This window comes from Dipteris shenzhenensis, chromosome 22 (genome assembly GCF_047967505.1).
Source record: "Dipteris shenzhenensis isolate YYH24624 ecotype China chromosome 22, Dip_SZ_1.0, whole genome shotgun sequence".
In the NCBI taxonomy this organism is placed as follows: domain Eukaryota; kingdom Viridiplantae; phylum Streptophyta; class Polypodiopsida; order Gleicheniales; family Dipteridaceae; genus Dipteris; species Dipteris shenzhenensis.
Genome location: NC_141617.1, coordinates 43437926 through 43459093, shown reverse-complemented (window position 1 = coordinate 43459093; position 21168 = coordinate 43437926). Strand labels below are relative to the sequence as shown.

Genomic DNA, 21168 nt, shown 5'->3' with positions numbered 1-21168 from the left:
ATACATATATTTAAGTATTTACATGTGGCATTTTAGTTTAGTTCATTTCTTCTTATTTCTTGCCATAAATCTGTAGAATCTTCCATTATAGTGATTGTGAGACTGGATAGATGGCTTAAGTGTACTAAATGTATGAGAATGCTTGAGGGGTAGAAATTTATCACAATGCAAGTTCTTTGCATTGTGATAAATTTCTAAATATATAAATGTATAGAAGTAGATGATGAAATTAAAGCTGATGATGAAATTAAAGCTAGATTTTCACACACACACACACACACAACTAAATACATGACTTACTGCATATTAACTACTCTAGCTCTATTCATTAATTTAGTTGAATTTTGACCTACTTTTCGCAATCATAAAAAATGCGACTAAAAATATACTTAACATATCTAACAAGACACCTTCTACCAGGCCATTATAGAAAATTTCATTCTTTAATTTTATGTCATTTTAATCATTTGATTCTTCTTGCTAAGAATCTACTTGTTGCTTATGTTTACCTATGTATGTAGTGCTCCCATGTCCTTGTTAAAGATAGAAGCATGAAGAGATATATCCCTATTATATGACTTGATGATGGGTAGACATAGTGCTGGTGATGGGCCTACCATAGGCTTAAGTTAGCCAAATGTACGTTGGATATAAGGCTACGCATTGGTCTAGTTAAAGTATTGATTGAGTACTAAATTCAATTTGTACTATCTCAGATATATTGGCGACAATAGTACATTGCATTTACATTTTATGCAATATCAAACGGCTTCATGTTCAAATAGATAAAACCTCCACATTATTATCATTCTAGCAAACATTAAATGTTAACACTAGATTATACTTGATTGCACAAGTCTTCTTTTGGTGCTTAATTCTATAGATCTAGCCAGAATTTTAAATTGTATATATTATATGTTGGCAAAAGTTTCCAAATATATTTATCTATTGTATAAAACTTTGGCGAATTTTCATGGACTTTATTTATAATTTTATAATCTTAAAGGCTAAACCTAGCTCTTTTTTTAATTTTAGTTTCAAATTGTGGCGAATATACTAAGCTCTTATTTTTATAAAAGCATTTAAACTTTCACAAGCCATATAAAACTTTCGCTTATTAACGAAACTAACGCGAAAAAATCATCCCTGACTAGGAGGCATAGATGGTTCTTCAACCATGACCTTACAGATTCCAGAGTAGCCTACTAGTCAGGTGCTTGGAGCTGAAGAGCAAACTACTGAGGACCTTGCTACTAAGACTCTAGTCTTAGACTATTAGTAAGGACCTTGGTAGTCAAGGGCACATTGAGGACATTGGTACTGTCTATGAGTAGTCTATTAGTCAGGACCCTGGTAGTCAAGGGCCTGGCATTGAGGAACATGATGGCTGACGGCTTTGTAATCACAAGTTTTAACTTCTCAAGTTTTGGACTTTTATGTAAAGTGAATATCTAATAAAAAGTTAACTACTTTTTTGATTTCTTTACTCTCATTATTGTGTATAAAGATTGTTTATGAGGTCCATTTTATACTTAATGGTGTATTTTAAACTTTATGTTAATGTATTTTTATAGTTAAGGGTGTTTTTTAATACCAAGTGAGGTGTATATGTACACCATTTACACATAAAAGGATTTAATATGTACACTACCTTTCTAAGGAGTTTATGTACACTACCTTTCTAAGGGGTTTATGTACACCACCTTTCTAAAAGAAATGGTCATAAAGGTGTGCACACCACTTATACTTATATAAAGGTGTTCATTTATACCACCTTTGTAAGAGAATTGGTCATCTATTGATGTTCTTAGGTGATAGTAGCTCAACTCATAAGAAGTTATGAAGATGTTTATGTAGACCACCTTTGTAAGAGATTTGGTTATGCATTGATGTTCTAAGTGCGTAATCATCAAATCTTTTGTTTTGAGTTGTCAAATCTAGTTCAAAAAACAACATTACTAGTATATTAAAAAATTTTGGACTATTTTTTAGTCCATTTCTCAAATTGGACTTTACACAAGTCCAAAAATTTTGAATAGTGTGTTTATTCCTCCCGTGATATATAGATAGATAGAGAGAGAGAGAGAGAGAGAGAGAGAGAGAGAGAGAGGCATAGGCATGTAGCAACACACACACACACACACACATATTGAGAGAGAGAGAGAGAGAGAGAGAGAGATGTGTGTATGCAATGCTAAGGCTTATTCAAGTTCCAACTTGAAATTTTCTTTAAATATTGAGATTTGTAAACAAATCTTGAATTTTTATTTCTTAAAATTGAAAGTATTCTAAGATTCCACCTTGAGACCCATTAGAGCGGGTCTCTAACCCGTCATAGACGAGTCAAGCTACTTGTTTAGCTATAATTAAACTTAAAGATAACAGTCACTTTGCATTCATTAGACGATATGTGTATCCCACAAAATCCTCAAGCTTATTGTTTCCCATCATATAGGGACTGATATCCATAAATTGCAAGAACCAACACATTCAAGTCCCTATCATGACAAATCTTCTCCTACCATCTAAGTTACCAAATGGAGTTCAATGTTGGTGTGGAAGTGGGACACTACTCTGTACCAAATCATCTCTTTCAATCCAACTTTAAGAGTGTCGTTTTAAAAGTATTATTTGAAAGTGATGACTCAAAGGAAGACAAAGTAATAAACTTCATAATGATTCTATCCTTCCTAAAGCATGGGCAACCTTTGAGCCCAATGTGAAATGAGTAGCAAGAAATACAAATTACAACCTTTTAGGACGTGCAACCTGCCTAAAGCATGGGCAACCTTTGAGCCCAATGTGAAATGAGTTGTGAAATGAGTTGCAAGACTCTGAGCAAGTTTTTAGGATCTCCATATACATACCTAGCCTCAATAAGAGTTGCAAAGGTAATAAGAGTGGCAAACGTTAGCAATCTGTGTAGACATTGGCCATAATGGGGAAGTGTGTGAGAAGTTATAATGACTCGAGAACATGTTATTCTGTGCACAAAGAATGACCAAAATATATCAGACTAGACATGTTTGAGTCATGCAGGTTTGAGACATGTTTGATAAGTGGAGAGGAAGCTTTACTGGTAGCTTGGTAATGCAGGAAGCAATGTTAAGGCATGCAGGTGAAGCAGGAACAACGAGCCTGGATGGAGGAGTGGGCAGAGGTTCTCATTGTTGGAGCTTTTGTAGAGGCTCTGGAATTGCATCCGATCTTTTGGGCTCTCACAGTTTCGCGCATTTCCTCTGCTTGCCTCTGCGCTGTCAACAGCTTGCTCATTATCTTCTCTGTCGTCTGCGATCTCCTCTTCTCCAGCTTTGCCTACATCAGATGGAACTTGCAATGAGAACGTCAACAGATTAATTCCTAGCGCATCAAATATACACGGATTGCCGCAATGCCAATCTAACAAAATCGATAAAAGGAATGCCAATCGAGGAGATTCGTCGGAAGGAATGCCATGCCTACGCCAGATGGCAACTGAATCATATACAAGATAAGCAATACATATCGAACAAATTCATGAAAATGCAAATCGAGAAGATAACAAATTATGCAAGTCTTTGCTAATGGTAAACAGTCATACAATGAATCATCCTGTGATTAACGGAGCAATCATCCTACGGAACTAAGCAAACTTGTACGTGAAGCCGATTTTGTGCAGTATCCTGCTGCTTAGCAAAGGTCGCCGACAGCTCTTGTCTCTTTCAATCGAAGCTTTTGGCGGAAATATGTATCATCTGATCACGCTAATGGAAATTTCTTACCTCCAGCTTCCTTAGCTCGGCATCAGCTTTCGCTTTCTTGAGGTTTTCCCAAGCTTGGATTCGGGCCTCTTCACGTTGCAAGCTGCAAAATGAGTTTAGATTAGACTGCAACCAGAAACGATACGACATTGCTTGCTGAAGCATTGGCCACATGAAAGCACTGAGGAGTGAAGTGTAAGATCAATCTGTTTGTCGAATCGTCCCTGCCACGAACAAGCTTGCAGTGAAGATGCAACATCTCACCTGGCGATCACGCTCTTGGACTGCTCGTCCTTCTTCCACGGACTAATCATCGTCTGCTTTCTTGCTGAGCTGCTGTCTCTGCAGTAATCGTCTAGTCTCAAGCTCCTTCCAATCTCCTCCTCCTCGGCCTCTCGTGAGCTCCAGTTCGAAGCAGTCCGATTGAAAGAGTAGATCCGCTCGCCCTCAGAAAGCCCCTGCAGCTCCAGCTTCGCGCGATGGCAATTCTCCAACTCTACCAAATCCAAGGCTGCATTCCCAGCCCCTTGTGGCCGCGTCATGCGAGCGGGTGTGTTGTGCCTGGCCGGCGATCTGCTCTTGCGAGGACTGGGGCACTTGGAAGGGTACATGGTAGTGCTGCCGGAGCCTTCGACGGGAGTCATTTCAGTACCAATTTCCCTCAGCGAGACGGAAACCACCACTCCTGCTGGTCTTTGATCCTTGAACGACTGTGGTCGAAGGGCAACATCTGCTAACGCGCAATCCGATGGATGGGCCATTCCGATCGGCACCTTGCTTTGCTCAACTGTGGCAATTCTTTCTGCAAACCTGTCTGCAAATCACAAGCTGCTAACCTCATGAGAAGGATGCTTACAAGGCTGACAAAATGCACAAATTTCACATCGCTGGGAAGCTTTCTAGGGACATTCTGAGAAGCGAAAGCTTGACGGACCTGTGTTCAAGTTCATGTTAGAAAAGATCGTGACGGTGCTGCCGCATTCTGCACACTTCCGTGAGCTGCTACTTTGGCACGCATGCTTCTCTAACACAGTAGCGGCAACCGGAGAAGGCCATTCGAGTTGTCTACGGTCAAATAGCTGAATTGCTGCTTCGCGGATCCCTGCGGGATCGTTCGAGGGAAGCATCCTCGTGCCGTAAGCGGATGACTGCATCGATTGAGGATGTTGCTGTTGTAAGCACCTCCCGTGCCGAGATGCGGCCATAGCGTCCGATCGATGGGGCGAGGGAGCTGCTGCTGCTCTGTGTTTCACATGGCGATTGCTGTGGAGTTGGTGCTGGCCTGCATTTGCGGAGACGCAATGAACGTCGGGTTGAGGAGCGGAGAACTTGTCGTGGGGAGCGAGCCCAAGAGTCTGCTGCTGTTCTGCAGCGGAACCAAGGTGCCCGGCATTGCAGGATTTCCCGAGAAGACGAAGCGAATTACCAGCAAAGCCTCGGCAACCATGAGCATCGGAAGAGACGCTTGCAGGATGGAGGGGGGAGACGATATGGTGGTGGCGATTGGGAGGGGAAGGGTGGCTGGTGAGCCATTTTTCGGCATCGTCCCATTTGGAGTGGACGGACTTGACACTTTCTGTCGCGAGCAACGCATCGGGGCTTCGTGGAGAGCGAGCGAAAAGCTGCTGCCTGTTCGAGTTGATGCCCGGTGAATGGCTCTCGATACGCGCATCCAAGCTCGTAAACTGCATCCCCTTGAAGCCTCCGCCATTGGAAGAATGATTCGCGGCTGCAAATCTGTTCAAGGTGTCGATGTGTGCCGATCTCTTCGCGGAAGATCTGTGCACCGGACTTCGTTCCGGCAGTGCGCTTCCGGATGGCCTGGATTCACCGCCGACGTGTGAATTTTGATTCCTGGGGAGCGACTTGAGGGAGTTGGCGGTGGAGCTCCGTTTCCAGACGACGGAAATCGGTTCCGGCAGGGCTGTGAGAGAGCGGGAAAGCAACATTGTGGACGTCGCCTGGGCTGGGGATCTGGCATTTCTGACCGGATCCAACGCAGTTCGAGTGGCATTGCTCGGGTTTGGACGATCAACAGAGATCGTCTTGCTGGCGATCAAACCTGAGATGCAGCAGAAACTGTCATGGATACGATGAAGAGACAGTGACGGAATTCCAGGACGGCAGAAATTGTGCATCTTGCCGGACAATTAACGGATATGATTCAAACATTCGTTTCTCTGTTTCTTTTACCTGTGGATGCAAGGCCATTGGAGCGCCGGAGCTCAGGGGAGTTCCATGGAAACTGCGTCGAAGTTCGGCTGTGGACGATCAACGCGTTGGAGCTCACCTCTACACAGTGTTGATGATCTTCCTGTTGATGATGCTGCACCTCCTTCTTCGATTGCACAGCGAAATCATCCTCGTGCTTTCTCGTACATTTGCTCTTCTCGAATGCCAAACCTGTTCGCGTCACATTCACGTTCCCCTGCTCCAAACAACGCATCACCGCGAACGACTTAGGATTTCCGTTCTCCACCGTTGTCTCCAAAAAACGCAGCACCTTCCACCGAAAGCTTCCACAGTGAAGCAATTTTGAGTCCCGAATTCCATCACCTACATGTCAGCAACGACTTTGCACGGAAAAAGGTCTACAGAAAACGACGATCGACGCTACCGTTCCAATCGGCGAAAAAGGCTTCCACAAAAAAAGAAACCTACGCTGCAAATTCGCGCCGGGGTTCCCTTGAACGCAAAGGAAACATCGAAGCCTGAGCGTAAGCAGATCAAAGAAGCGCTCGTTCAATTAATCCCTCCGAAGAAAGAAAAATGGAGGAATTCCGTTCACCTTCTGGGGCTTGCGTTGCAGGTCTGCGACACGGGCTTCGGGGCTACCTGAGGACGAATGGAGATGGTGGATAACGGAGCGAGGGCTGCAATCGGCTGTGGCGTCGGAAGGAGGATCGAGGGGGGAGGCCGGAGGGAGCGGGTAGAGACGATAAGCTGACGGAAATGCGGAAGGCTGTGGTTGATCATACAGCATTCTGGACGAAGAAAATTGCCGGAGTCTACGTTCATGGACGGAATTCCGTCGACGGAAGTTTCGAGGAGCTCCCTTACGTTCATGGGACGGACGGAAGTTTTGCGATATATGGGGGCTCTGGGCCGGCTTTCCTTGTGCCCATGCAGCGGGCTTCTGTACCGTTGATACTTTAGATCGACGGCCTCCATTTTACCCATAGCTTTAAAAAAAGAAAAAAACGTTGCTTGGGGCGGGAAAATAAAAATGTTGACGACACCGACGTTATATAGACAGTATATAAACCATATAATCCCAAAACGTATATACGTTGACAAGCATACATCCGGTCATACGATGTAAAGTACGATTACCTTAGCCCATGTACGGGGTTTCGTTTTCCACCTTTGGTTTCACACGATTTTCCCACTTTTCCAAATAGGGACACCCTTCATGGGAAATTTTCACAAATTTGGGACTCTCCAAATTGGTTGAAATTAGCAGGGCACGCGGTGTAGACAATGTACAATCAGGCCAAACGAGCATTTTGTTCACGCGCTTCAAATTCTCAACGAGTTTAAGCATTTAATGCAGCTTGGCTTGGTTGAAATGGAGGTTTGAGCACTTGTGCTGGGAGCTCTGAATGTGGACATGGACAATTTTGATTGACTCTCCCATCTCAATCTGTCCCAATCCTTGAGCCTTAAAGCCTCTACAACCCAAGGCCAGTGCCAGCTGTACCAATTTGCTATTGGATGCTGGGAAATTGGCGCACCGGTGCTGGAAATGGGCACCTCCAAAATTGAGGTGCCGAATTGCACATCAATGGCAATTCAAAAGTGTCTCGAAATGTGTGCAACGATCCAAATTCTATCACCAGCATCGCATTTTGGGCACTGTGTGCACAAGATCTAAGAACAAGAAGATTGATGCATGGTTCACCAATGTTGGGGCCTCTACACACGGTGTCGATGAAGCGCGGCTGGGGGCAATGGGACTTTGGCCACGCGCTTTAATGGTGATCGCACATTATGCGCCCTCAATGCAATATTTCGCACCTCGATTTTTTAGGCTGCCCATTCCAGCACCGCTACGTCGGCAACAACACCTCAACTCATTGTAGCTCACCAGTGAGGCAGAGGGAAAGCAGACACTAAAAGGACAAGAGCTACCAGTGAAGCCAGTTATCCCAAATTGAGAGCAATTATATGCATGAACCAATTTAGAGGTCCTCAGATAATATTCAGAGCACTGCTGGTGCGCAGACCAGCTATGCTCAAATGAGCGCATGTGCACCAAGCCTTAATCACAATGGCCTGTGTTTGTGGTACGAGACAAATGCATACTTACTTGTATGGATTAATGTATTTTTTAAGTGTATGTGTGGCCACGTACTAGAGAATGATCAACACTTCTCATATGTATGCTTGTGGCATGATATATCACATGATTGTACATATCTTATACTTGCATGTAGATATGGTAGAGGATGGACATAAAGTAGACACCTTATAAATGATTACAAGGGAAGAGAGACTTGCAAGGAGCATTTTAAAAGGGAGCATTTTAGAAGAGTTGACGATGGGGGATCCAAACCAATAGAAACTAACAGCGATCTACATTTAGCAAGAGGGGAGAAACCATTCCATTTCCACTCAAGACTCTAACTTCTTGTAAGAGTTTAAGGAGAGTTGTGGAGGCCTTGGAGGCTTTGGGATAAGCTCTCAACCTTGCTTTTAAAGGGTCTCTAAGGCTTTATTCTTCTTAGCTTACTTCAACTTGTTTTTTAAAAAACATATGCATAGTACTATCCCTACATACCCCTTAATTTCTCAAATTGTGTTTATTAGCATTAGAGAAAATGCTATATTGGATTCTCCTTTTATGAATTTCCAAGTGTAATTTTTTGAAAAATTAATTAAATTTTTCTTGAAAAAAGAAAATAATTAAATTTGGGAGTTTCAAATAGTTTTGCGGGGAATCGGACATCATTCACAAAGCTTTTACCTTCTTGCTAAAAGTGCCTTTAAATAGCCTTTGCACCTCTACCAGAAAGTGCCTTTCAAGCTTTTAAAGCACCCACTAGTTCCTCAAGCTCACTTCTCCAGTCTTGTCTTGGTAAACTCTTTTCCAAGCTCAGTTTCTTGATCTGAATGGTTTCCGCATTTTGTGTCCCATGCCTCCCACACTCAAAACATAGTGCAGGGCATCCTTCAAAGCTCATAGCACATGCATTGACTGCACATTGAACTCGATAAGTACTTGAAACTTCACTCTCATCAGGACCCAGCGTTCGCATCCAGTGTTCTTGGCCTGTAGAGATAAACTGCGAGAAGGGCAAGAACATGGATCACGGGCAGAACTTGCAGGTCTAGTTTTCCCACTGATAGCACCCTTGATTGGATGGCATATGCCATTGCTCGAAACTTGAAAGTGTGAAGTTATGTGTACCGTCAAAGCGTTAGCCTTATAGGAGCGATTGTACCATTCCGCCTGCCGACAGAGCTTCAAGACTTTGATGCCTTGGTAAGCATAAAGAATCGGAAATATATACACTAAAGGACTGTGACACTGTCGTAACGTGGGAATTTGCAATCCGCGGTAGTGGCGTTCGACTCCGATTCGAGCTTTGTTGACTTTGATATAATATCAGACAGCACTGTGAGCACTGAGGACACCTCAAAGTCTGAGACAGCGTTGGCATCAAACGTCTAGTCGGAGGAGCAAAGGTGCGGTACAAGCACAAGCGCCCGTCAGCTTTTTCTATGACTAAGCGACAATGTACAGGTATAGAATACTGCAGGAACACATTGCAAGGGCAAAAGGTTAATGTGAAACAATTTGCACAAAGACAACGCTGTCCTACGCTAAAATTAAGCTACATGAATGGAAGGAAGCGTAACTCCGGCTGGAACGGTTTCTGATCTGATGAGTCGCATTTCATATCGTGGACAATTCAAAGTCGAATGAAGTTAAGAAACTTAAATTATTTCTTATATTATCAAATCTGCACCATGCCCGAAGGTTTTGATGCCTTCACGCTGTTATGGCTCGTGAGAATTTTCAGTGAAGAATTCAAATTTATTTTCCATATCTTCGGACCTAGGTGTCGCGAGAAACGCTAGCTTTCAGCTGCGCTGGCAACCATGTTTCCACATTCCAACCTCCAAAGTTCAAGCGACGTGGGAAATTGGACAATGGCGGGGCACAGTCCATGACTCCACGTCCATCTTCAACAAGAAACTTCTTGCAGGCAGATCAGTCCGGCCTGATTCGATCGTGAGCTGTTGGCCGTGCCTTCAACCCCATCGAAAGATTCAGATGCCTGTCAGCCCTGACAGGCGTGTAAGGTAAATTGGCTTGTCGAATCTCGATTCTCAAGGACGCGGGAGGAGCACTGTACAGTGTCAGGGTAGCTGATCCGTGAGCCAAATTCTAATGACTTGAGTCTTCCATCAGGATTCAGTCGCACAGAGCAGAAATCACATGACGTACTGAGACGAAGAAGGCAATGACCCCGCCCATTTTGCCGGGGTTGGAGTAAATATTGCTTACAAGGGAGCAATAAACAGCAAGAAAAGTTATATGTCACAAGCTTCCTCAGACAGAATTCGCACCAAGACGGTATGCAAAGCCAAGGATTAACATGTAAAACGGTTGCAAGATCGTGAGGTTTTTTAGTTTCTCCCTGCCTCTGACCTGCCTTTTTCTTGCTCGCTTCTCAAAGCAACAACCGAGCTCTCAACTCTCAAGTCCGTGACTTTGAGTAGTTCCTCACTTTCTTTTGTGTTCTTTGAGCAACACGCGCGGGTTGATGATTTGAAATTTCTGTGAAGTGCCTGGCAGGTACACTTTCAAAATGCAAAAAAGGTGGAGCAGCGTTCGATGCGCGAGCTGACGAGAGTTGCGTGCTGGAACTGGATTCTGGAATGCTAATTGCTACGTCGAATACGACTACAAGCTAGAGCTAGAGGGCACGAGATCCGAAGGCAGAACAAGTCGTGCGAGAAGAAGCGCACTGAATTCCAACTTCGAAGACGAGAAGCGGGTCGGTGCATGACGGTGGAAGCAGACTGGAGTATTTGTCCCAGCTGACATCGGAAATGTGCTACGTAGGCTGGTGCAGCCATGCATGCAGACCGCACCAAGTTAACCTATCGTCTGATCTTATTTGAGGCGAAAAAATGTGTTTCAGTTGCCTTTCTAGCCTCATAGGTGGGTTTTACTTTGGTTTTGAGGTTCTCGCCTACGTTAATGGCTTGTTGGTCGTATCTGCACGCAGCATGTGGTGTTTAGGTAGGGGGTGAGTATTGGTTTTATAGCCCAAAGTAGGGTTGCTTGATCTTGTTTGGCTGGCGGATCAGCAAAAAGGGCTCTCTGATTATTCAATGTTTGCTTTACCTTGGGGACTAACTCCATGTAGCATAGTAGAGTACCCTTTATTATCAACCAAATTTTCTTAATAAAAGCCAGCCTCTTTTTTAAAAAATGAGGATATTTTTTATTCAAGTCTCACAAAGATATATTGCAAGATTATCGTTAAAAATGTTGGGAAGAAAGGGTGTCATCCAATCATATATCATTTTTAATTCAAGTCTCACATAAATATATTACCTAAGGGGTTATCATTAAAATGGTTTGGAAAAAAGTTACAAAGAAAGAGCAATCATATGATTTTCACAGATAAGAGTTCCCTGAACTTTAAAGATGCTTGATGTATGGATGATTGTGGTATTTTTATTCACTTGATTAATCCACATTGTGCTTCTTTGAAGTCGACACACAATGAAGTTGACATTGAATGCCCTTTGGCAAAGGTTAGAGAGTACACTCCTTTCTAGCAACCAATCACAGGTCTTTAAATATTGGTTGTGCCACAACTCTCTCTTGCCATTAATTCGACTTGAAGGACTTCGTGAATTCAGGTGGTGAATAAGTGGATTGGGATGTTAATAGGTCAGAAGGTGAGGTGATAATATGCCATCGTTGAAGCAGCGCAACATGCACACTTTCCATGGGATGTTAGGGTGTTATTTAAAAGACTACGGCCAGCTACATTTTAAAAGTGTTTGAGTTCCATGGGATGTTAGGGTATTATTTAAAAGACTATGGCCAGCTATATTTTAAAAGTGTTTGCAAGAATATGAGTCCGGCATGATCTACAAGCGAGCGTAGAGCTGCACATAAGATACGTTGCAAATTAAATTAAGAATCGTGTGTGCCTTACTAGTGTGAACGTTTTCAATAGTTCCTTCATGTATTGGAAATTCAAGTTGGGAATGCCATTTAGTAAATGCGTGTTGAGGATGTTGCAGTCCGAGTAGTAATATCCTTCTGCCACTCGGGTGATTTCTTCGTAGGGGAGGCAAGGAGAGCACAATGCATGTGCAAAGCCGTGATTTCACAGAGTGCTTTGACGGGCAGTGATGTAAGAATCATTTTTTTTGGCTGCGAGACTAAAATGACCCAGTCGCAGATTGATAAAAATATGAAGGGAGTCCTTCATGCACCGAGGTACTTGACATTGGGATAGAGCCATCTCCCCTGAATCCAAGTCCAGGTGCCTGCCTATTGACGTTCCGTTGATTGCGAATTTAGAGAATTTTGTTCTATGCAATGAAAGTACATTGATGGTAGCCTTAGAAAGGAGCCAGTTTGTAATGTTGATGTAAGCTTATTACATCCCCTTGAGCATAGTGGGCTTCCTTCAAGTTTCCTCCCAACCACAGACTCTGTGAGCTCCTCTCTTCTCCACCGTGAACTCCCTTCCAATTCCCTTCTTCTCCCACTTTCCATGTGGAGCTCTCCTTCGAGAATCCTCTTGAGTAGAAAAATTCAAATTCCTGATTCGAAAAATTGAAAAAATCACTCGAATGGAAGAAAAAATCAGTTTAAAAAGCGGTGACACGTCATGTTTTCTAGATAAATTGCCACATCATCCCCACATATTCATACAAATAAATTTTATTCGTATGAATAAACATGTATTAGGATGAATATGTTACTGCATTTCTGCATATAAGCTCACTATTTGCCAATGTCTCTTATCTCACACTTGGTTCCCAAGCTGAGCATAAGAGATCAAACAAGGAAAAGAAGAACCTCAACTATTTGTGAAAGTTTAAATTTGATCTCCATCCTGGGATCTACAGGTCATCACGAAAGTTGATGCTATTATGACTCATAGGTCATGATAGAAGTTGATGATGTTATCAAGTTATGTCATAAGTTGGAACAAAATAGTAATGGGCCATAATATGATTTGAACATGGGCAATTAGAGCTATATTTATGCTAGGATTATTTCTTGGTTCTTGTACGGTATATGTGTTGGTTGGATGGAATTTCCTTTTATAAGGAATTTTGTGGTATATAATGACCCCCTTACCTTGCACCCAATTTTGGAGTGCATTCACCTTTAAATTAGATAAAAGTTCCAAGACTTCATTGTAGGGCCACTTGTGGTCAAAATTTTGAGCTAGAAAGCTCCCACAAGTTATCTTTATTTTACTATTTCTATATTTGTCATAATAAAATTTGATGATGTTATCAAATTCTATCATAACTTATGACAAAATTAGATTATGTCCTCGAGGTTTATCATAACTTATGACAAAATTCGATGATATCATCAAGTTTTATCATAACTTATGACAAAACTCGATGATATCATCAAGATCTATCACAATCATTCCATAATTTGATGATATTATTGACTTTCATCATAACATTCGGCTACAACTCGATGTCGTCATCAAACTTAGGGTTAACTTTATGACATGGCTCAATGATATTATCAAATTATCTCACAATATGTGATTTTTTAAAGGATTTAAGGTACTTTCTGGGCAAAAAGTGGCATACAAGACCATGTTCAAAATTAGATTTTTTTCAAGTTTTTCTCTAATCATTTTTCTTTTTCTTAAGGTTTTTCCCTAGTCGCCTCCCTTGTGTAGTTAAGTATGAAAGCCTAAGTATATGTATCTAGTTCATCTTAAAAAGTTGTGTTGCATAAATTTGTTCCCTATTGTAGAATCCATTGTTTTTGGAGATGGACCAATGAGAAAATAAAATACTTTTTAAAAGTGGCCAACAATCATAGGATTTTGAACAGAATCATTTTTTGAGAAGCCATGCAATGTTCTCACTTTATCTGCAATAGTGTTGATACAAAGGTTTTTCCTTAAACACTTATTTCATTAATTTTGGACTCATATGTCTACTTTTGGACTATTCCTTAAAATCCTTCCCAAATGAAAAGTTTACTTTATGAAACTGTCATTCGAGAATCAAAAGTTTACTTTCTGGCACTATCATTTTCACATAAGACATTTCAAAATATCTCTCTACAATGTTGTACAAATAATGCAAAAACTACTATTAAATCCTAAATTTGTATTTCTTGTTTATAAGAATCATATTCTTAAAATAAAAAATCCGAGTTATTAGTTTAAATCCATGAAAAACCATGCTATTGAGGATTCACAACATTTTAAAAATGTATACATAAGAGACCTGTAAGACTCTTTTTACTTTCAATGCAGAAAACTATAACACTCTTGAATATTCAAGAAATTAAAAGGTTTATATAGACATGAGACATGATGGAAGCCTCTTTTGTACTCTAAAAAATAGCAATAGCTATGCTTGCAATTTTACATTATCATGTCATAAGTTTTACAACAAATATTGCTCTGGATGAGTCTTTGTATAAAGGATCTCCTGTGGCCTTTTCAATAATTTAATTTTTCCTTTACAATGAGTTTAGTACAAATGGGCGATCCAAACATTTGCTTGTTTGAATGTCCTTTTCTATCATGATCACAGAAATGAGCGGTCCAAACATTTGCTTGTTCAGAATGTCCTTTCTGTTGTCACTTATCGCTTGGGTGCCATCTTCATTCACTCTCATCTGATAACCACCACCACCTTCACTCTTTCTCGATATTTGAATGGTGTTATCATGGGCATTCTTCATTTGTGCTATCTCCTTCTACTTCCTCCCGGGTGAGCATCTTTGTGAACTCTGTAATGTGCATAATAATTGGTTGCGGTAATTTTATTTTGTCTTCTACATCATACCCCATGTGCTTCTTTGTTTTCTTTGACCTTGATTTCCAGGATACTATGACCGTCTCTGTGGAAAGTCTTGAAATTGCTTCATGGTTTGGGACCCATTCCTTTTTCAGACAACTACTATACAATGTACTGTTATCTTGGTTCTCCTTCCTACCCCTTGGCTCATACCATACCGCTGTAAATGTTGTAGCTCTCCCCCGGTCATCCATGCTCACGTCAACTACTTTCGCAACCCAAAACTTCACGTTCTCATGTTCATCATCCGATGGTCGAACTGCAACAAAACAATGGACATCTATGTCTATTTGTGGCATAAACTCTCTCTTCTTGGGTCCACAATATGGACATGGGAGCAACGATTCAAACTCATTTTCAAAGAGACCACATGCTCGACGCAAGTCATTACCAACATTTGGCCAAAATAAAGGCCGTTCGACCTTAATATCATCTTCTCGCATTTTTGCAAGGTCCTTTATCAATTGGTAGGTCTTGCTAATTACAACAGTAGTGTGTTCCTTCCAAGAGGGCTTCCAATCAGGAAATCTCCGGAGCATTTCCTCTTTGTATGCAATAAAAGCTTTTAAGCCTTCTATTTCACCTTTGGATTTCTCGCAGAATTCTTTTATAGGAGCCCATTTCTTCAGGTTCCCATTTTGTATCAAGAGAATAGTGTTGCCATTGCATCAATGGTTTTTCATCCTTTAAGAAAAATTGAAAATAGTATGGAGCGCTATGACCAATCAGGGCATCACCACCTTTTTGTATGAAAGGTAGAATAAAGCTCTTCCAATCATACATCCTCTCAACCATTGAGCATATTGTTCCTTCCTTATGGCCACCAACTTGCCTCCCACATTTTCTTATCAAGTCATCCATTGTCTCCATGTCCTTGTGTTTTAGTTCTCTTGAAACTGTGCTAAATACCTGATCGATATCCTCATGTGTGTGCCCAACCAACAAAAACCCAACTTCAATCTCATTGAAGATTCTATGAGCGATTAGCATTGAGCAAAATGCAAAGAAGAGTACATTCTTATTCTCTCGTCTGCAATTGTCTGCTTGTACTCTCAAAGTTGCTGGTAGGCGACCTTTTTCTGCATGTACATTGTGAATTTCCTTCATAACGGATGTTACAACTTGATTGCTATCGTGTAGATGCAAGGAATCAATCCATATGTCTGCAAAAAACTTAAATCCATGCACTAACACTCCACATAGATGTGTCTTTAAAAAGTATTTGCCTTGTAGCTTAGGTGGAGTGTTAATAAATCGAGGTAATGTTGTTGTATTTTGATCCATACCATCTACAATAATGCACATGTACTCATTTGGGTGAGAAATAGCTTGCTCCTTCCAAAATGCATATTTTATTCTAGAATGTCGAACAAGTCCATGATGAAATTCTCTCTTTCTTTTGTAAGCTTCTTTTTGTTCTGGAGATTTGCACTCTCAAGTGCTCGCTTTAGATCATCACAGTCGTTGCACTTTGACATTTTTTGCCTCTTTGGGATTTTAACATGTCCAAAGCTTTTTTTCCAAAGAGTATACAAAGTATGAAAAGATGCTGGTGCATGCCCTCTTTGCCTCTGTGTTTCTCCAATAGAGTTAAATACTTCTTTTTTGGTCAAACCTATCGGAAGATGCATTTCTGATAGGTGGGGTTGCGGTAAAGCATTTTCATAAATGTAATCTTTCAAAATTGCTGTTGTCGCAACCGTTGAGGCTCTTGTTTTGGGCCTTCCGATGTTTCCATGAATGTTAAATTTAACTCCATACTTTGCTTTATTAGCCAAATTCCAATATGTGCCATGTGATAATCCTGTAATAATGCGATATGCATTATTGCATATACTTTTTCCATTTATAAGAGGCCTTATTTGATGTCCTGAACTTCGCCTTCTCTTATCATTTACAAGAAAGCAAGACAATCTCGTGAGTAGGTATTCATTTCTTCTGCTTCCTTTCCTTTGCCAGACATGTTCTCTACAACCCTTGATGTCATGTAAGTTAATGGATCACATACATGTACGCTTACAGCATATAGATCGCATTGCTTTTAGCATAACATCTTCATTCATTACTCTTATTCTCTTTGGTTGCTTTTCTGGATCTGCCTGCACTCGTTGTCTTTTCATGCATCTGTATGTCCGTTTTGGGACCTTCTGTACATTCTTATTTGGATTTGTGTAGTTCTCCTTGTAAGATTTATTTGTCACGTTGTTTTCATGAGATGTTGCATCCTTGATCTTATCACTTTGACAGTCAAATACTGAATATTCCTTTGTTGATGTCATCCTTGCTTTTGATACATTCGTCAAACCATTTATAACATTTACAAGTTCACAATCAAAGTCAAACACCGAATAGTCCTTTGTTGATCTCATCCCTACTTTTGATACAATCGTAGAACCACTTGTCACAATGGCATTAGAGTGTCCCGAATGATCTTCAAACTCATCTATTCCTGAGATAACATCACTCATTGATGCACTTTCTATGGATTTCATAACTCCATAGTCAGTGGTGATAGAGTGTCCAGAATGATCTTCAAACTCATCTATTCCTGAGAGAACATCGCTCATTGATGCACTTTCTATGGATTTCATAACTCCATAGTCTTGAAACTCCTCTACTCCAGAGAGAACATCACTCATTATACTATCGTGCATGATTTCCATAATTCCATAGTTACCTGCTTTGACTCCAAGAACTTTATCAGTATCCATGAAGCCATCCATGCTTGAAAATATAACACTTTTGACATCTTTGCCCAAGTTCTCAATGTGCATGAACTCATCCACCCCGGATAAGGCATCACTTGTGAAATATTTTTCTTTCTCGGTACCAATGAACTCATCGACTTCTGATAAGACGTTCTGATAAGACGTCAGTGCTATAGTTGAGTGCATTGGAATCATCCATCTCTGAAGGAATAGAGCTTGGTACATTGGCATATTCTTTCAATTCTTTGATGTTGTAGTATACATTATGTTTATCATTAAAAACCACATGCCGAGTCTTTCCAATCTTTAAAAATTGCATGCTCCATCTCAAATCCTTACCTACCTCATAGTAGGGACCATCCAATGACATTGAGTTATCATCCATACCATCATCAGTAACTTTTTGAATTCTCATCTGCGCAAATGTCCAGTGTTCCACTTGTTCAAATCCCAAGACTTGACCTTCTGCTACATACTTATTTGCAAATGATAACATTTGTAAAATATCTCCCACTCTAAAATCCAAAGATATGCACTTTGTATTCCTGATGACATGTGTTGGATAAGTCTCATCTCTGTCCATGCAATAAATGCTTTGTTGGAAGTATTATAGGGCATAACATCTCCAAGGATTTCCATATCCCCACACTTATGCTTTAGCTCAACATGTGCACTAAGAATCCTTGATACGATAACCGCCACCTTATCTTTGCCAAGTCTTCTAAAGTGACAAATAGAATTTGGATCACTTTCATGGATTGTAGCAAATGCAACTACTTCTCTTTTGCCACATAAAATCACCTCCATCCCCGGAATAAATTTTGTAGCCATCTCCTTTTTGAGTTTCCTTTTTGCAAACAAGCTGTAACAACCATTATAAAGAACATTAGTCTCTTCTCAATAATCTACTTTATTAATGATTTGAAAATCTAGAACTTGTTTGAAAATTTGATTAGACACTAACCAATAACAATCGTAAACCAATAATAAACCTAAACCCTAAACCCTAAACCGTAAACCAAAACAACCCTAAACCCTAAACCCTCAACCCTCAACCCTAACCAATAACAACCCTCAACCCTAAACCCTAAACCCTAACTCCCAAACCCTAAACCCTAAACCCTAACCCCCAAACCCTAAACCCTAAACCCTAACCCCCAAACCCTAAACCTTAACTCCCAAACCCTAAACCCTAACCCTAACCCCCAAACCCTAAACCCTAACTCTCCCAAACCCTAAACCCTAAACCCTAAACCCTAACTCCTAAACCCTAAACCCTACACCCTAAACCCTTAACCCTAACCCCCAAGCCCTAAACCCTAAACCCTAACCCCCAAACCCTAAACCCTAACTCCCAAATCCTAAACCCTAAACCCTAAACCCTAACTCCTCAACCCTAAACCCTAAACCCTTAACCCTAATCCCCAAACCCTAAACCCTAAACCCTAACCCCCAAACCCTAAACCCTAACTCCTAAACCCTAAACCCTAACTCCCAAACGCTAAACCCTAAACCCTAAACCCCAAACCCTAAACCTTAAACTCTAACTCCCAAACCCTAAATCCTAACCCCCAAACCCTAAACCCTAAACCCTAAATCCTAAACCCTAACCCCCAAACCCTAAACCCTAAACCCTACCCCCTAAACCCAAACCACCTAAACCCTAACCCTCAAACCTTGAACCCGAAACCCTAACTCCTAAATCTTAGACCCTAAACCCTAAACCCTACCCCCCAAACCCTAAATCCAAACCACCAAACCCTAAACCCTAACTCACAAACCCTAAACCCTAACCCTAACTCACAAACCCTAATTCCTAACTCACAAACCCTAAACCCTAAACCCTAACTCACCAAACCCCAAATCCTAAACCCAAACCACGAAATCCTAAACCTTAAATCCTATGAGTGTTTTCAAGTAATATCATTTATTTAAGTAATAGTTTTAATTAGAATTCATAAGTAATAGTGGAATTGATAGTTGGGAGGGTGGTAGTGGGAGAAAGGGAGAGTGGGAAAGTGGAGAAAGGGAGTGTGGGAGGGTGGTATGTTGAGATATCGAGCTCCACTCGCGATATGCCAGGGTGACTGTTGTGCATTTATGTCACCGACTTGTTAGCTGGAGATGCGGTTGGTACACCGCCCACGAATAATAGCTGGATGACAGCTATCCTTATCTACACTAGTTTGTGGCTCAGTTAGTATGCCACCTTAGTTAGTTGAGTTTGGTTTGAGACCCACATATAGGGTTCTTCTATTTCTTTGTACTTGAGTTCTTTTGGCTTTCACAACTAAGAAGAGGAAAACTGTTTTTCAGCCTCCACCTTTGTGTGTATTCCCCCATTGTGCTTGTGAGAAATCCTCAAGTGAGACTCCTTCCCTCTCTCCCACAATCTTCACATGGTAGTGGGAGAAAGGGAGAGTGGGAGAGGGAGTGGGAATGGGGGCGGTGGGGGTGGGGGTGGGGGTGGGAGGATGGGAGTGGGAGTGGGAGAGGGAGTGGGAATGGGGGAGGTGGGGGTGGGGGTGGGAGAATGGGAGTGGGAGTGGGAGAGGGAGTGGGAATGGGGGAGGTGGGGGTGGGGGTGGGTGGGAGAATGGGAGTGGGAGTGGGAGAGGGAGTGGGAATGGGGGAGGTGGGGGTGGGGTGAGGGTGGGAGGATGGGAGTGGGAGTGGGAGGGGTGGGGAGTGGGAGTGGGAGGATGGGAGTGGGAGAGGGTCCAGTGGAAATGGGGGAGGTGGGGGTGGAAGTGGGAGGGGTGAGGTGGGAGGATGGGAGTGGGAATGGGGGTGGAAGTGGGAGGGGTGGGGTGGGAGGATGGGGGAGGGAGTGGGAATGGGGGAGGTGGGGGGGGTGGGAAAATGGGAGTGAGAGTGGGAGAGGGAGTGGGAATGGGGGAGGTGGGGGGCTGGGAAAATGGGAGTGGGAGTCGGAGAGGGAGTGGGAGGATGGGAGTGGGAGTGGGAGTGGGAATGGGGGAGGTGGGGGTGGGGTGAGGGTGGGAGTGGGAGGGGTGGGGTGGGAGGATGGGAGTGGGAATGGGGAAGGTGAAAGAATGGGCGTGGGCGTGGGAGTGGGAATGGGGGAGGTGGGGTGGGAGGATGGGGGTGGGAGTGGGATGGGGTGGGAGGATGGGAGTGGGTGGGAGAGAGAGAGAAGATAATCTAATAGAGAGGCCAATGGGAGAGGAGATAATGTTATAGAAGGACCAATGAGAGAGAAGCACTTAAAACCCTAGTTTTTCTTATACATACTCTCCTTCTCTCATTGTTTCTCTCATTTCAACAAGGAAGAGCAAGAGGAGAAGCAAAAAGAGGAGGAAGAGCAAAAGCAAGCACAAGCATAGATCTCAACTTTTTTCCAGGTACTTTTTTTCAAATTTGTATTCTTTGAAATTTTATTATAGAGAGAGAACTTAGAGAGAGAAAAGTGAAGGAAAGACTTTTAGAGAGAGATTATAAGAGAGAGAGTCTTACTGCCTCGGCAGCAAAAGAGAGAGAGAGAAAGAGAGAGGGAGAGAGAGGAGAGAAGGGGGGGGGAAAGAGAGGGGAGAGAAAGGGGGGGGGAAGAGAAGGGAGAGAGGGGGGAAGCCCATTTGATGCAAATTTATATATGTACAGAGAAGGAGGCAGGTGTATGATTGTGGTCCTTTATGTGGACGACCTTG

At 42.1% G+C, this 21168-nt stretch overlaps 1 protein-coding gene across 1 annotated transcript; it reads right to left on the bottom strand.

The window, feature by feature from the left end:
- Nucleotides 1-2674: 2674 nt before the first annotated feature.
- LOC147888141 (uncharacterized) lies at nucleotides 2675-9638 on the bottom strand. Its single transcript, XM_087393297.1, has 9 exons — nucleotides 9582-9638; nucleotides 9185-9496; nucleotides 8783-9025; nucleotides 6529-6795; nucleotides 5934-6168; nucleotides 4675-5802; nucleotides 4005-4554; nucleotides 3762-3843; nucleotides 2675-3315 (listed from the first exon to the last, which is right to left on the bottom strand). The coding sequence occupies exons 1-9, from the start codon at nucleotides 9636-9638 to the stop codon at nucleotides 3106-3108; spliced, it is 3084 nt and encodes a 1027-aa protein (XP_087249423.1). The 3' UTR covers nucleotides 2675-3105.
- Between the last annotated feature and the right edge of the window lie 11530 nt (nucleotides 9639-21168).